The sequence below is a fragment of the Odontesthes bonariensis genome, chromosome 24 (genome assembly GCF_027942865.1).
Source record: "Odontesthes bonariensis isolate fOdoBon6 chromosome 24, fOdoBon6.hap1, whole genome shotgun sequence".
Classification (NCBI taxonomy): Eukaryota; Metazoa; Chordata; class Actinopteri; order Atheriniformes; family Atherinopsidae; genus Odontesthes; species Odontesthes bonariensis.
In genome coordinates, this window is record NC_134529.1 from 15,951,218 (window position 1) to 15,966,102 (window position 14,885).

The 14,885-nt window shown below is 40.1% G+C and overlaps 1 protein-coding gene across 2 annotated transcripts in view; it reads right to left on the minus strand.

Annotated features, from left to right (window-relative positions):
* Positions 1–13,810, minus strand: part of sgk1 (serum/glucocorticoid regulated kinase 1) — a 31,395-nt gene extending 17,585 nt beyond the window's left edge. The window contains exons 1-2 of one of the 2 annotated variants that reach the window (XM_075459592.1): positions 13,738–13,810; positions 10,296–10,535 (exon numbers count right to left, since the gene is read on the minus strand). In XM_075459592.1, coding sequence (XP_075315707.1) covers positions 10,296–10,523 — 228 coding nt within the window. In that variant the 5' untranslated portion in view covers positions 10,524–10,535; positions 13,738–13,810. Of the gene's footprint in view, positions 1–10,295; positions 10,536–10,881; positions 10,895–13,737 lie in introns of those variants that run through there. The other variant, XM_075459591.1, reaches the window with a different exon arrangement.
* Between the last annotated feature and the right edge of the window lie 1,075 nt (positions 13,811–14,885).

A 14,885-nucleotide genomic window follows, 5' to 3' on the forward strand; every position in this document is an offset into this window, starting at 1 on the left:
ATTACTGATGAAGGTCTTAAAATGAATGAGGGTTGGGAGATTAATAGATCAAAATAGCAAAAAGGCAAAGCACTATGATTTATACAGTCAAAACCAAATACAAATGGCAAATGCACGGTTCATCCCCGGGAGATTAAGCCCGACAAAATACAATATACAAAAACATAACAGACAGAACTGTAATGCAACAGATGAACAGAGAAGCAGTAAAAATAGTAAGTTTGGGATTTTAAGATATCTTGACCCTAAGCTGGTTCGAGGCTTGCACCCATTTTCATACAAGATGGTTTTTATTCATTCTTTGATCTTTAAATGTCGAGTAGTGCTGTAACACAGTCTGAACTCTGAGTTACTCGCAGAAACATTAGAATTCTTGGAGATTCATTGTGCTTTAACACATATTTTTGTGCCTTTTCTCTCTCAATCCTTCTCTTATATCTGTACAAAGAAAGTGGACCAGAGTCTGCTGACCCACTACAGGGGCTAATTTAAGATTGACTTCCTTCTCCTTTGTAGCCTTTCCTCTTGTCTCACTGAGATAATCATAACAGCCCAAACATTTTATTTTAACAGCTTAATAAAACTAGGGAGAATAGTAAAATCCTTGAATCGACTTCTTCTCTTAGATATTTAAAGCTGACAGCAAGATTTTGGACTCCTAATCTGAAAAAAGGTGCTTGATGTCAAATTTTCTTGTGCATAACAAAACGGGACATTTGTTTCCCAGATCTTTGTTGAAGGAGTAAGAAGGACTAGAAGTACACACATTATTATCACTCTATGAGTCTGCACTTAGGAACAGTGGCTCTTTGACCTAAATGCTCATGTCAGCATGCTAAGCTGTGATTCAGCCTGGGAACAGCCCAACATTAAAACAGTTGTCAAGACACTCAAACCACAAATCTTCTCCTCATGGTGGTGTGAAGGAAAAATGAGAAGATTATCCAGCAACAAATTAGTTTCTCAGCACGCTGATGAGCTCATAGATCTCAAGATTTAGCGGCTTTAAACTTTAATTACGCCTTTAAGCTAATGTACACTGGAAGTGGGACAAGCTGTTAAAGTATATCAGAATGAAATCACTGTTTTAACAATGAACAGCCACAGTAGTTTATTTCTGGCCACTAAATCCATATGAAGGCAGATTAGGTCGGTCTCAAGCTCGGTTGTTGAGTGTCTGCCATAGACTCAAAGCACACACAGCAGTCTTATTGGAGATGAGCATAATCATTGTGCCTCTGAGTTTCTGTGGTGCAGCAGTTACAGCTGCAGCTCTGGAACATCAAGATGGAAGATGGGATTAGTTGGGCTCATAGGGTAGATGAGCCTAACACCAATTTCCAGAGTCCCGCACAATGAAACTTGCATGGAAGGGTTTTCTCTTTTTATATTTATTTCTTTGTTGTTGTTGTTGTTGTTGTTTTTTGGTAGGTCAATGTCAGCAGAAAGAAAAACAGAAGGCGGAAGAGATGGAAGGAGGAGTACTGATCCAATGTGAATGACCAAAATGTGAATATGATAGTTGTGGTAGAGTAAGATATCTGGCACCCCTGTAATGTAAGGGGCTTAAGTTTTATTGTCACATGACTTGAATTAACCTACTGCATAAAATAGTTTCTTGTCGCTTTAAAAAAAAAAAAAAAGCTTCTTGGGAATGCTTTGCATCAGTGTGTTTAAAGGTCACAAAATCAAACCTCGTAGGAAGTTAAGTTAACAAGGCAAAATGTGGTGGTGGTGGTGTCATGCTCTGGGGCTATTTTGCTGCCTCTTGTATGAAAGGCTCTGTATGCACCAAAGGAGTGATAAAAATCAGAAGCTGATCATTTGAGAACAAACTGTGCTTGTGTTGGAAAATTAGATTTAAATTCAAGCATCTCAGGTCTTTCAGCAGAGCATCACTTTGAAGCATACATTCAACAGCACAAAAGACTGACAATCTATAAATGGCTTATAAGTTCTATTATAACTTATGAGCCACTTGTTTTTTCTTCACTCGAGTCACTGATTGCAAAGTGAATGTATTTTTTTCTGTTTATCAATATATTATCAGCAGCAATATCTAAAAAATGGTATTATTAATCTAAAAGATTCATTAAAAACAAATAAAGCTGTCCCTCCCTTCAAAATTGCTTAACATGACATGTCACGCAATATTTACATGACACGCAGTCACACAGATGTGTATCTCTCCCCTTGTGCTTCGAATGCCTTTGTTATCTCATTAAAACATCACGCAGATTAGTCAGGAAACCTACTCCCTAGTTTTTCTCCTTCTGTTTCTCTCAAGCTTGTGAAAGCTATATTGTAGTGAAACACTACAAAAGTAATTCAAATGTCTGCTCATATCATTAAAATACCAGCAAACTGCAGTCGAGTCATTTTGTACTTTGGCACAGAAAAGGCCAGACTGTATAACGTTGCAGTAGCAACAACAATAAATGCACAGTGCCTTTTTGGATAGTATATACTTATACACTGTGAGCAAAGATGGGAGATCATAAACAATTGAAAGTTTATTGCTTGCACCACATTCTTTCACTGCCAAATCACTCGGCTATGGAATAAAAGAAAATCAAGGGATTAGGAGTTTCCATTGCTAAGTTTATATGCTAAACAGTGTCAGCTTAGAATTGCCTTTGAGACTCTGGGAGAGTTTCCTTATTTAGATGCAACTTCCGTACTTCTAAATTGGGGAAAGGAAAGACATCATCACATTAACAGATAGAGACAACAATGGATGATAATGCAAACGTGTGAAGACTGTAAAGGATACAAGGCTGGATTTTAATAGTGGATGTCGGAGCTTTCAGCAGCGAACCAGCTGCCTCCCTCAAGTATTGCCAGGTCCTGGAAGTTGGCCATACTGACATAAGTGAGCTTCCGAAAAAAAAAAAGCTAAGCTGGCACCTCACTAGTTTCATTACTAAGCAAAGATTTTGAAAGACTCAGGGAGTTCTAACATTTGGCTCAAATATGAGCTGAATGTGAATATGTGCTGAGGCACAAAAAAGAAAGCTGTGAGTCAATTACATGAACTATTCAAAAGAGTACAAACACACGTTTGAAATGGGAGGTATTTCTCCCATTTATTGATGCAGTATGCGTGATGAGCTAACAACGTGGAAAGGGATTTTGGCTCCCGGTGTTTTTAGTTTAACTCCTTGTATCAAACATAATTGGACCTTGAGGAGTGTTTCTTCTAATTCCATCTTATTCCCAGTGCTTGCTAAAACCTTTCTGACAGTAATTCAATTTGTGGTGAATAAAGCTTAAGCTTGAATTCAGCTGCGGTTTTTGCAAGGCTGCGGAACCTGATTGGTAGTTGAAGAGAGAAAACCAAGACACCAGTTCATTAGGTACACCCACAGTAGTTACATAAACCAGTAGCACTGTTATCAATATTTACGGCTGAGCCTGTAGTCATTATACTTGCGGTTGTTTTATTGGATTTCTATATTATAGAAATAACTTTATGTCTGCTAACTCTGACATTTACATAAATCTGCACTAGTTTAAGATTTTTGTTTTGCTCTTTACGGTTTGGATTTGAACACCCTGGTGTACAGAGTTCGTACTCTTGCCTGGATAACGTCAGTGGAGTGCCAGTAAAAGGTCACCAGTAAAGCTGTGCAATCTTTAATATGACACCAGTCATCAATCATTAGCTCCATCAAGAGGTGCTGGCTCACAGAATGTACAGTAAGGCTATTTCTACAGTGAGACGTCAAGAGCCAAAGTCTGGAGTGCAGAGTTCAATAGAAAAATTCACACCATACAAAAGAAAATGACAGTGTGCTAACTTTTTTTCTGAGAAATCGTTTACAGCCTTGTATGTAGGCTTAGGGTTGAGGCACTTCTTGTTTAGAGATCCTGCTGACACGTTATCTCATTTGACATCTAAAATGTGTTTGTACTTGACAAGATCTTTAAATGGATTTAGTGCACAATCATTGCGTCCCTCACTAACTCATACACAATGCTTTAACATTTGTGGGAAAGAGCTTTTTCCGGCAGGGTTTTGTCACTGCTAATAGAAAACAGAGGAGGTGGATTTGTCATATCATATCATCTCCTTCTGTTCTCTCTTTGTCGAGAACAGAAGCACCGTGGCCAACTTACCCATGACATGCTTATTCTAAACTGGACATGACCCACTGATCATCTGAGCCAGCCATTTTTGTCTGTGAGGACAAAGGTACAGAATGATCAAGCTGACTCTGACAAAAGATTAACAAGATGAGCTTACATCTTCGACTAATGAGGTGAGGCTTTTGCTGCATCTGAGCATTTTTCAGATTCAGGTTAAGTTTTCTTTTCATCCTTTTCTTTGTAATTTTTAGCTGAGATGGAACAAACAGTGAACCACATCACACAGGGATGCATGGGGCCAGATAAAAATCACTGTTCCTCCTGGACACACTTGGCTTCTCTCATATCCCTGTATTTCTTTAGCACTCATCTTCTCTGCTTCTCTTCCTGCCTTCCTTCCTTTCTGTCTCTGCATGACTGACTTTTGGACAGTATACACAAATGGGACCACAGCAGGGCAGGCTTTTTTTTAGGTATTAAGGTTCTGAGTACGCTCACTTATTAACACCGTCTCCCAATCCATACTCAGAGCAGGCCAAATTGAAATGGCCAGAAAATATTGCTCTTGAGCAACTTAGGTAATATCTATCACCTTACATAATAATGTGGTAATGCTCCAGTGTTTTTATTACTTGGTGAAATGGTTCAGTTAGGTTTGAGATCACAAAACTTGCATTGAGATGTGTGCAAATGTGCAATTTCAGTATTTTCTACAACACGATTGGGTATGGTTAAATATACCCAGGTCACCTGCATGAGGACCAATAAAATGAGTTTATAAAAGGGCCCATGGCACGTTTTTCTGTGTTTTCTTGCTTATTTGCAGTATTAGAACAATGTATTACCACCTTAAACTACACCGTATGCATGTTTTAGTATTTTTGTATGTAATAGGAACTCTAGTTATCCAGTAGACTTTTTTCAGCCACTATGGCCGCTATCAAGTCATGTGAGCTTGAGCATGTACATCATCCACCGCAACCATTTCAAAAGCGGAAGTTTTGGCACCTCAGGCAACGAGTGATCCAGCAATACTTTTCAGAGCATGGCATTTCAAAATAGGTGTGAATGCATTGTTGTTCAAACATCATATGTATACTGAGTTAAAACTCAGCTAGCGGGGCTAGTAGTATTCTGTAGCAGTACATTTGTTACTGGAACAACTGAAATGATCCATTTGTTGCCCCTACAACTGCTCAGAAACATGGGGTTGTTTACATATGCAACTATTGTTTGCGTTTACCATGAACAAAGACCTCTCTTTTTTTGGCTTGTTGGTTTATGTTATGAATAGTCAAAGCTTCCTGACCTGCAACAGTAGTTGTGGGCATTCAAGAATCATTATCATCCCCTTGGCAGGTTTCCAGGAATTTGAACAATTAGGACACTTTAGGCAAATCCTCTATATATAACTCTGCAAGTCCTCTGTATGTATAAACAGTTTTGTCTAATTGCGGGACCACAGAGTAGAAACCTTGACTTATGATACTTAGAAACTTAACAGTAGTCGGTACATTCTCATAGATATAATCATGTATCACATGTATTCCTAGTATTGCATATACATGGAAATATTGTTGTGTTGCCTTTATGTGATTTCTTCTTAAACATCAATGAAGCATTTGAGCTCAGATAATGGCTGCTGAATGTGACAAAGTGCTGCTAAGCTTTAAGACTCCAAAGGAATGAAATTACATAAAGGGAGAGACAACATGTTCGAGCAAGCCGCTGTCAGCAAAAGTTCACGCTTTTTGATTTTGACTAAGTCTTCGTCAAGAACAGGTCAGGCTTAATGTAAGAGATTAGTGGAAAGGCTGCACTTGGATTAGTTGTTTTTGTGTGTGTGTATGGGACACTACAGGACGTCCTTACCAGGAGGATTTTATGCTCTTTATATGTTTCTGATTTTTTAGTTCTTTCTCAGGCAATGTTGGGGCAGATGGCCTGACCTCATCTTCTATCTTCTAATAAAGCTGTCCTCTCAGCTCCCCTCCCCTCATCTCTCTCTGTCACTGTAGTTATCCTTTATGTCTCCTATCTCAACTTTACCAATACCTAATTTTACCATTAAGCCATCGTTTGCCCTTTTTTTTCTATCATTAATCCTGCCATTTACTTACAGTAGAACTGTTCCCTTTTATTGTCCCTGCAGTCACTAAACTCCACAGGAACATGTGCGGTTATAGCTTCAGTAAAATGATTTCATAGGATAATAAAATCAGCCCCATAAAGCTGGGTCTATATTTATCTTTAGCTCTGATTAGTTCATCAGAAGTGGCAACAGGGTAAAGGTTATGCAGAGCAGTGAGTCAAGTCTAAGCTAAGCTATGTGCATTTTTAATGGTGCTGACGCTTTGTAATTAAAAAAAAAAGGCGCTGTGATGGCTATTTAATGAGGACAAGGAAGAGGTGGAGGTGGGCAATCTGTCAGGAAGGATTTTATTGGAAAGAGAACATCACATCAGTGCAAGAAGGTTTGTCCGTATAAAAATTAAGATGCAGAGTGCAGAGTTCATGTTTAATTTAAATTTGGCTTCTCATAGGTTCACAAAAAAACTTTAATTTCAGGTCAGATGCAGGTCCTTTGGCAAGAAACAACTGCATATTATTTGCTGCCAAGAGCAGATCAACCGAATGCGAAAGCCTCTTCTCGCAATGCGGGAGGTGAGCAAAACAAAAGCGTAAAACTAAAGGCAAAATAATATCCCTCAACAGCATAAAGGTAAAGAATGAGGAACTAAAAGGGGGATGTATTATGATGACAATACACAAATTATGTCATTGTGATTTGATGTCAGCCGATACAATTAAAACATTACCGAATGCAGATTATTTTTAAACAACCTTTAAAGGTCTATACTTCTTATTTAGAGTGCAATTCAATTGCCAAAATCAGGAGCTGAAATACTAAAAAACAAATCAAACAGTCTGATAGCAACATATAGACATATATAGGAATATATATATATATACATATGTGTTTGTGTGTATTATGACTTTACTATTTCATGTTGTGATAATATTGTTTCCATAAATGCTTTTGACTGCAATTAAAGTAAAAGTCTGATATTGTTAGAGCTCCAGTGACAAATATCTGCAGCTTTTTCTTCTGTGTATGCATGCTTCAGAGTAATCTGACACTGTTGTCATCTGCTGTTTTATTCATCCGCAGCCTCTTTAACACATGACAGCAGCCTTTTCATGTCATTCACCAGTCCAAGACAATCTGACTGATAGAGTCGATTGTAACGGGATGATGCATTTCACAATGAAATGCCTTGCTCATTTGCATTTGAGTCAGGTCGTGGGTGGGCTCCATCTGAGCACAGCAGTGAGATTGACGTCCAAGGAAAATGTTGCTATGACTGTTCCATTTGCTGAACAAGCATGATGCTCTTTAAGTGTTTGGCAAACCAACATTAGAGGTTGAGTTGTGAAGTGTTTGGACAGAGCATGCAAAGATGTCATACAGTGTGTTCTCAATATTTCTTTTCAAGGACTATTGCTAATGCGCAGTAACAATGCTAATCCATATCAAAGCCACCAGCTGCTATCTCATGAGGTTAGATTGTGTGCTGTCAATCATTTGTTGAGCCGCTAATCAAAAACCACACAAGATCACATATGAGCTATGAATAGCTGGTGCAGGTCAACCGTGTGTACTACTGACTTTACCCATGCTCACGGCACAACTCTGGCACTCTGCAGTGAAAATGACTCCCAGCTGAGCCCCTTCCTCTTTAATCTCCTCAGACTGTTCTCACCTCAGTGCAACACCTATTAAATCCGCACACATGCCAGTTATATCCTCTGAGATAGATCAGTGACACTACTGACACATGCATCGGTTTTGAGGGCGACAGGTGGAATTGATTAAGTTATTGAGTAAGGCAGAAGGACTTCCACAGACCAGACTATTGAAATAAAAACATTTTTAAAAGAAAGAGAATGGATATGTGCTCCTGGTTTTATCCTCAGTGCCCCAACATTGTCTCTCACTGCACACACTGATATTCAAATAAAGGCATTGTGGCTTAGCCTCGCTCCAACTGTGATGACTCATTCTCTCCTGATGCCCGGAGGAATGGAAAAACACACAGTGGGGAACAAGTGATGAATGCAATGATTGATAAGCAGCGGGGTTGCTGTTTAGACTTAATAACCAACAACAACCTAAACACCTGCAGCAGCACAATCATAATGTGTGCATATATGCGTATGTGTGTGTGTGTTTGGCCAATGTTGACAATTTTCCTCCCAACCATGCACGGGTGTTCATGTTCAATTTTCCCTACAGTGTTCATGTTCTCCGCTGAATGTAATGAAACACCCTCCAACGGTGGGCAACAACACAGAGCACTTTCTAAAACAGCTAAGTCTTTTGTTGCTTTTGTGTTTATGTTACGTAACACCACTCGTGGTGGAGCTTAGGGGGAAAACAAAGAGAAACACAATAATGTCTAGAAACCTTTTAGTACCAATTGCTTCTCTGACTTCCTCCGATGGCTGCTGGGCAAACCATGGGATGTCAGTGAAATGGCTAAAGTTATGGAGAAAACTGTGAATGCAATGTCACCTGCAGATCAGAGTGGGGATTTGTTGTGTAAGGACAGCAGCAGAGTGGGCGGCCTCTCCTTTTGCATGGTACATTTATTGAAATAGGTCACATTCTCCTTCTTAACACTTCATATACCACTTGAATTTCCCTACAAATTCTATTAAAGATAGAAAAAACTCACTCTTTTTTTTTATGTAGCTTGTGGATGACAGAACTTTTACGATTTTGCACATATTTGCCTCTTAAAAGTTTCATATATCAAGGAAGAAAAAGAATATGCCCTAAATCAAAGAGGATTTTCATGTTTAAAACTTGTATTTGGTATAAAAGGCTCCAATAAAGCTCTTCCAAAAATAGCATAAATACATTGCTTGGTTAAGCTTGAGTCTCACTGCTGTAATGTTTGGGAGCAAAAATATGAAATTTGAGTTGATGCAGTGCAACAGCTAAATTAAGTGTGAACTGAAAGCTTTCACATAGAAGCTTAAGGAGCTGAAGGTTTGAATTTATTAAAAGGTCAGTTATATTAGTGATAGTACATGAGATGATGGTATAGTGGTTAGCACTGTTGCCTTAACAGACAAAAAGATGCAGGTTGACTGGAAATTCTAAATGGTTTTAAATGGTTTCCCGTCTGTCTGTGTTAAGAGTGCAGGTCCCCACATCAAGGTGTCAGACATCAGGTTACATTTCCACACACACTTCCCCTGCCAGACACCTACATACTGCATCTTGCAAACTCAAAGTATTAATTTCAGAGGAGATGATAAAGTTATACTGCCAGCAGATGCAGAATATGTGACTTAGGCATTAAATGCAAGCTTAACTGTCTTCAGAAAACGCAGTAAATGCACAGATGTTGCCAGAACTATCGATAATACACAAGAGTGTCCTGCTGAAGCACCCCTGGAACAAAACGCACAAGCCAAAAACTGTTGCTATTCTCACTAAAGGTTTTCCACTGTGAGCATTAAGATAGTTGGCCAAATGTCTATGTATGTTAATTGTTTAGATAACTCTAGAAAATAAAATGGATATGATTGTTTGAATAGCACTCCCATTACAAACAAAGTAGTTAAGCTTCGAATTGACTGGGACAGCTGAAGGAGAATCCTACCACTTTGAGGCTCGGAGCTCAAATGTGATGGGTCACTATGCTTCCATGGTTGCGTCAGGGTAAGAACAATCATTCCTCCACATTTAGATGTAGAACTTGTGTTTGAGGAGTGTACGTTGCAGGAGTAAACAGGATTTAAATAAAAAGAGAAGAAAAAAACAACAAGAAAACAGTGTTGTTCGATGAAGATTTACATACACTACAAATACACTAATACACTTTTAAATGTTCCAAAGTCATAGCAGATAACGACAACAACAACAATAATAATAATGATAATAACAGTAATTATAATTATAATAATGGTGTAAGACATGTAAGACATGGTGTCTGTAGCTGGAAATATACAGAGGTGGTTCAGTACTGCTGGCTATATTGCCCTCGGCTCTAAGTGTAAAATGGCACGGAGTGGTGTAAGCAGGTGACTGTGTGTCACAGGCTATGTGACATCATCAATGAGTATTGACGTAAACATGGTTAGGGGCACACAGAGACATACACGTACTCCCCTATTTGTTTTTTTCCCTTTACCTTGCAGCCTTTGCTTTTCTCGTGCCCACTGGTTTGTCCACTTGCAGCGCAAGGTGAGCACGGCTCCTGGTGGTAATACTGGCCGCCTTGCAGGCCTGCGTACTGACAGCAGCCGTAAGGAGAGGGGAAGTGTGTGTACCACAACTCGTCAGCCAGTGGACACTTGGGACAAGGATAAAGGAGGCATTTCCCCTGAGCTTTCTCTACGCTAACCTTGGGGTTCCTCATCCATCGACGTACCTGAAAATGACAGAATAGATAGTTACTTGGAGGACAAAAGTTGGTTTCATCTCCCTTTGCTTCTCTCTATTTCTTGTCATGTGTTTTTTTAGTACTTAAAAAAGTACTTAAACAGGTGCTACAAAACACACACACACACACACACAGACACAATAGTGTATGCACGCATTGCCAGCTGCAGCGTTTGATCAGAAGAGGAGTTTGTCATGTTCTCCCGGATTACATGTCTGTCAGAGTGGCACACAAATACAATCAAAAAAGGCCCAGATTATGTCTCTGCTCTGCCACCAAAGAGGAGCACATGTTAACTGACATATACGTGTTGCATAAACAAAGATGTACACACCTGCAGCATGATGGCACCCTCAAGTATGATAAAGAAAGAAATAAAAGTCTGTAACTTGCTTGAACTTCTTGAATATTAGCACAGATACCACCCACCCCTGTGCTACCAAGAGGAGTTATCACAAACCAAACCCTTCCAAACTTAGATTACTTATTGATGTTTACATTTTGTAGCCATATGTGGTACAGATTTAAAGGAGACATTAGGTTAAATGATGTGATACCAACAAAACAAGGACAAGTTGATACACGAAAACACAACGCATATTTCATGCACAATACTTCTGCGGTGACTAAGGCTACAGCCACTAACCGTAAAACCCAGTGTGTGTGGGTGAATGTGTGTGTGTGTGCTGTCAGAGGAAAGAAACATTGAAAAAAAAGAACTGGCAAACATGCATGCTACACACACACAAAAAAAAAAGATTTAAAAAAACCAAATACGTGTGGAAACAGAAGAGAGATTGACAGGGACGAGAGAAAAATCAACATTTTCATGAGAGGCCATGAGAAAGCTCATGCTGTTGCGTGCATCAAATATTTAGAAAACACACGCCATGGGGTTGTGGCCTGTGTCATTGAGCAAGCCCAAACAGCTGGGACCCACTCCCACACACACACACACACACACACACACACACACACACACACACACACACACACACACACACACACACACACACACACACACACACACACACACACAGAGATTGAATGTCAAAGTCGAAGGGTAGCCAGACAGCATGTCAAGGCATGTTGAGTCCAAGAGAAGACAGACCTGGAAAAACACCCCAGCAAGTCATCACAAAAACAAACAAGCCACTGTTGAAGAGGCACAGGAGTCCGAAAGCGTCACACACCCTAAAGTAAGAACAGTACCACAAAAACTTCTTGACAGAGAACCGAACGTGTGATGGACGTTAAATCTAATCGGATTGCCTTATCCTTTCATATGCTTCATCAGATTTAAAGCAGAGGTAGATATGCTGTGATTGCATGTCATAGATCAAAGGACCCGTTGTTTGACATCTCAAGCTGACAATGAAATTGATCGTAAGTGTCATCCGAAACCAGCAAGTTCACAGGCGCAGAAAATAAAACAGTCATTCGGTCTTTACATAAGCATTTTTTTTTGTAAAAAAAAAAAAAAATTCACCAAAATGCTTAAGGTTACATCATCTTTGTGATGTGCTTGTTTGTTCTTGCATTTCTGTTCAAATGTTCAGTCCCACATAAGCCGATGGAAATACACTTATTTATACAGTACCATTGATTTTATATTTCCTTTCATCATTTCCCTGTCTGGGCTTATGCTCTTCCCATTATGTGATTACGCTTATTGAGACACAACTAGAGGGACAAATGACAAAAAAAAACCTAAGAGCAGCATGCATTCATTCCTCATTCTGAGCTGTGTGCTGCTGCAGGTCTGGAAGCTTCCAGACTTTTTTTTCTTGCAAGAATAAAGGTGAGGTAAAACCAGAATTAAAAAGAAAATTTCCGAAAGAAATACAAAAAAAAAAAATAGATAAAGAGAGAGAGAGAGACGTCTATGGTAGTAAATGTGTGTTCGCGTGTGGGTGTCACACAATCTGCCACTTGGCGAGTCATCTGTGATCCACACCATACTGCACACCATCACACTCACAAGAATGCACAATTTGGACAACCTATGTTTGCAAAAAAAGACTAACGAGTAACATTTACAGAACCAATAATAGATGTATGTAAATGGATCCGGTAACCTAAATCTAACAAATAATCATCAACATAAAAGAATCGTTGCCAACTTGTTGTTTTCCTGCAACATGTTTGCATCAAATACCTGAATTTTGGCATTTTAAACTACATTGACTGTGAAATAAATGCATGATTTATCATTCAAGTTTGTTTATGAGGCTATTTTGGGCCGATAGAAAAGACAACTTTTTCCGACGTTGTAGTGTCACTGAGTAAATGCATCAGTCTACTTCTCTTCAAGCGTGAAATGATGATAGTCATTTCCTTCCTGTTGTGGCCGGCAGTCATGTTGCTCTGTGCTCTCGTTTGATCTCATGTAAATCAGTTGTTATTTATTCAGATTTGGAGAAGCAGGATTTGAGTTGTTTGTCAAATTCGGCACGGTTACAGCATACCAGTCTATCCAACCTCTGGTCATGCCAACTAATGTTGTTTTAATTCGCAGTTTTGTTCATGAAAATACAGCATGTGAAAAGTTCAAGTGATTTTGATGTTTGGTTTTTTTTTGTGACACTTTTTTACTTTGATTTACATCTGTTTAGAGCAACATTTTACTCTCAGTTAATCTGCTACATGTTTTCCAAATGATCACTCAATCTTTTGGTCGATAATATGTGAGAACGTAGTGCAAAATGACCTCAAGTGAAAAACAAAACAACCAATGTCTCAAATCCATTAACCACTACATTGTTGCAGCTCATTTCTTATTATTTCTGTAATGGATGCATTGTTATCAAAAACCTATTCTCCATGAAAGTACAACCCCTCCTCACCTCCTTCACAGCATTTGAAAGCTTTTTCTTTTTTTTTCCTTTTTACAGAAGTTTAAATTGCCCCACTGGATCGTGTCTGATGTCGGATGTCATGATATTTAGCCTTGTAACAACGAGTAAACACACAAGGGAGGAGATGTATCCTCACACACACTGTAAACACAGACGCGCAGGGAGCCAAATCTTGCCTCTCACGATGACATCATCTCTGGCACAAAGAAAATGGGAACACTCCAACTGTGACACCTCCTCTCTCAGCTTGTGTAGGTGTAGCTGTAGGAAGGCGACATTCACTGACCCTAAACTGAGCCAAACGTGTGCACGAGTGTGTCACCCAAACTCACCTTTCTCTTGACAAACTGGAAGGCAGAGCACTTCTTAAAAGAGAAGGCAGTTTTCTCTCCCCCTCCTCCTCTACCTCCCCCACCGCCACCTCCTCCTCCCCCGTTCACCAGCTTCATGGCCGACACCGGCACCCCGCTTGCCTCCGTAGAACCCAGGATGACAGACGGACTGACGAGGGGCAAACAAGAGAGTTTATTGTTGAAGGCGTGAGGGAAAGAGATGCAGAAACAAGCGCAGGACAGAAATTAGGAGCGATGCTTCTGTGTGCCAAAAAGAGGATGCAGGAGAGTGAGAGCAAGAGGGGGTGGAGGAGGCATATGGACCAAAATGTGAGGGAGAGAGGCAAGATACTGCAATTGGAGTGGGTTTACTGTAACACCAGTGTGTCTGGGTATGTGGATTGGAGGTAACAGATAAAGTGAAAGATGTGCAGAAAAAGACGAAGAGCTTAAGAGCAACCAGCTCCTGTTGCTGTAAGTAGTAAACAGCTTTGTTTACAGGAGGCTGATGGCACTTTTAAAGCTACTTAGTGAACTGTCAGGTGTGTGTGAAGTTTATGTATGCCACTGTGAGCGTGGATTTAAGTTCAGTAATACACGCACAGTATGCCCACATGCTTGCATCCCTCTTTACCTTTATGCTGCTGCGTTGGCTGGTTCCGCTGATCCCACTGCAGCCTTGTTTTTTTTTTTTAGAAGACTCCTCCAAAGCCCGGTCCTAGATCAGATGCATCAAGTCTCACTCCTCAGTTACAGGTGAATCTTCTCGCTGAACTAAACCCTCATTCCCCAAACCAGGAAGGAAAGACGAGAAGGAAGAGTCTGCGATGATACTGTTGCACGGTTCAAAAAGAGCATGTCAGTGTGTGTCCTCAATGGTGCAATTGCTTAATGTGAATTGTGGGTGAATGCTCCGAGGAAGACTCAGGAAGTGTGTGTGGGTGCATGATGAGGTGTGAGTGATGCGTCCAGCTGCAGTCCTGTGGCGCACACCGCTGCTACTTTATCAATGAAAGGCTCTGCAGTGAGCAGGCGCTGCCTTTCCTCCACTTCTCTCCTTCTCATTCTCTCTCTCTGCATCCCGCTCGTTCCTCTTCTCCTCTTTGCCCTCCCCCTTTTCCTCCTCTCACTCATTCCTCTGCAGCAGT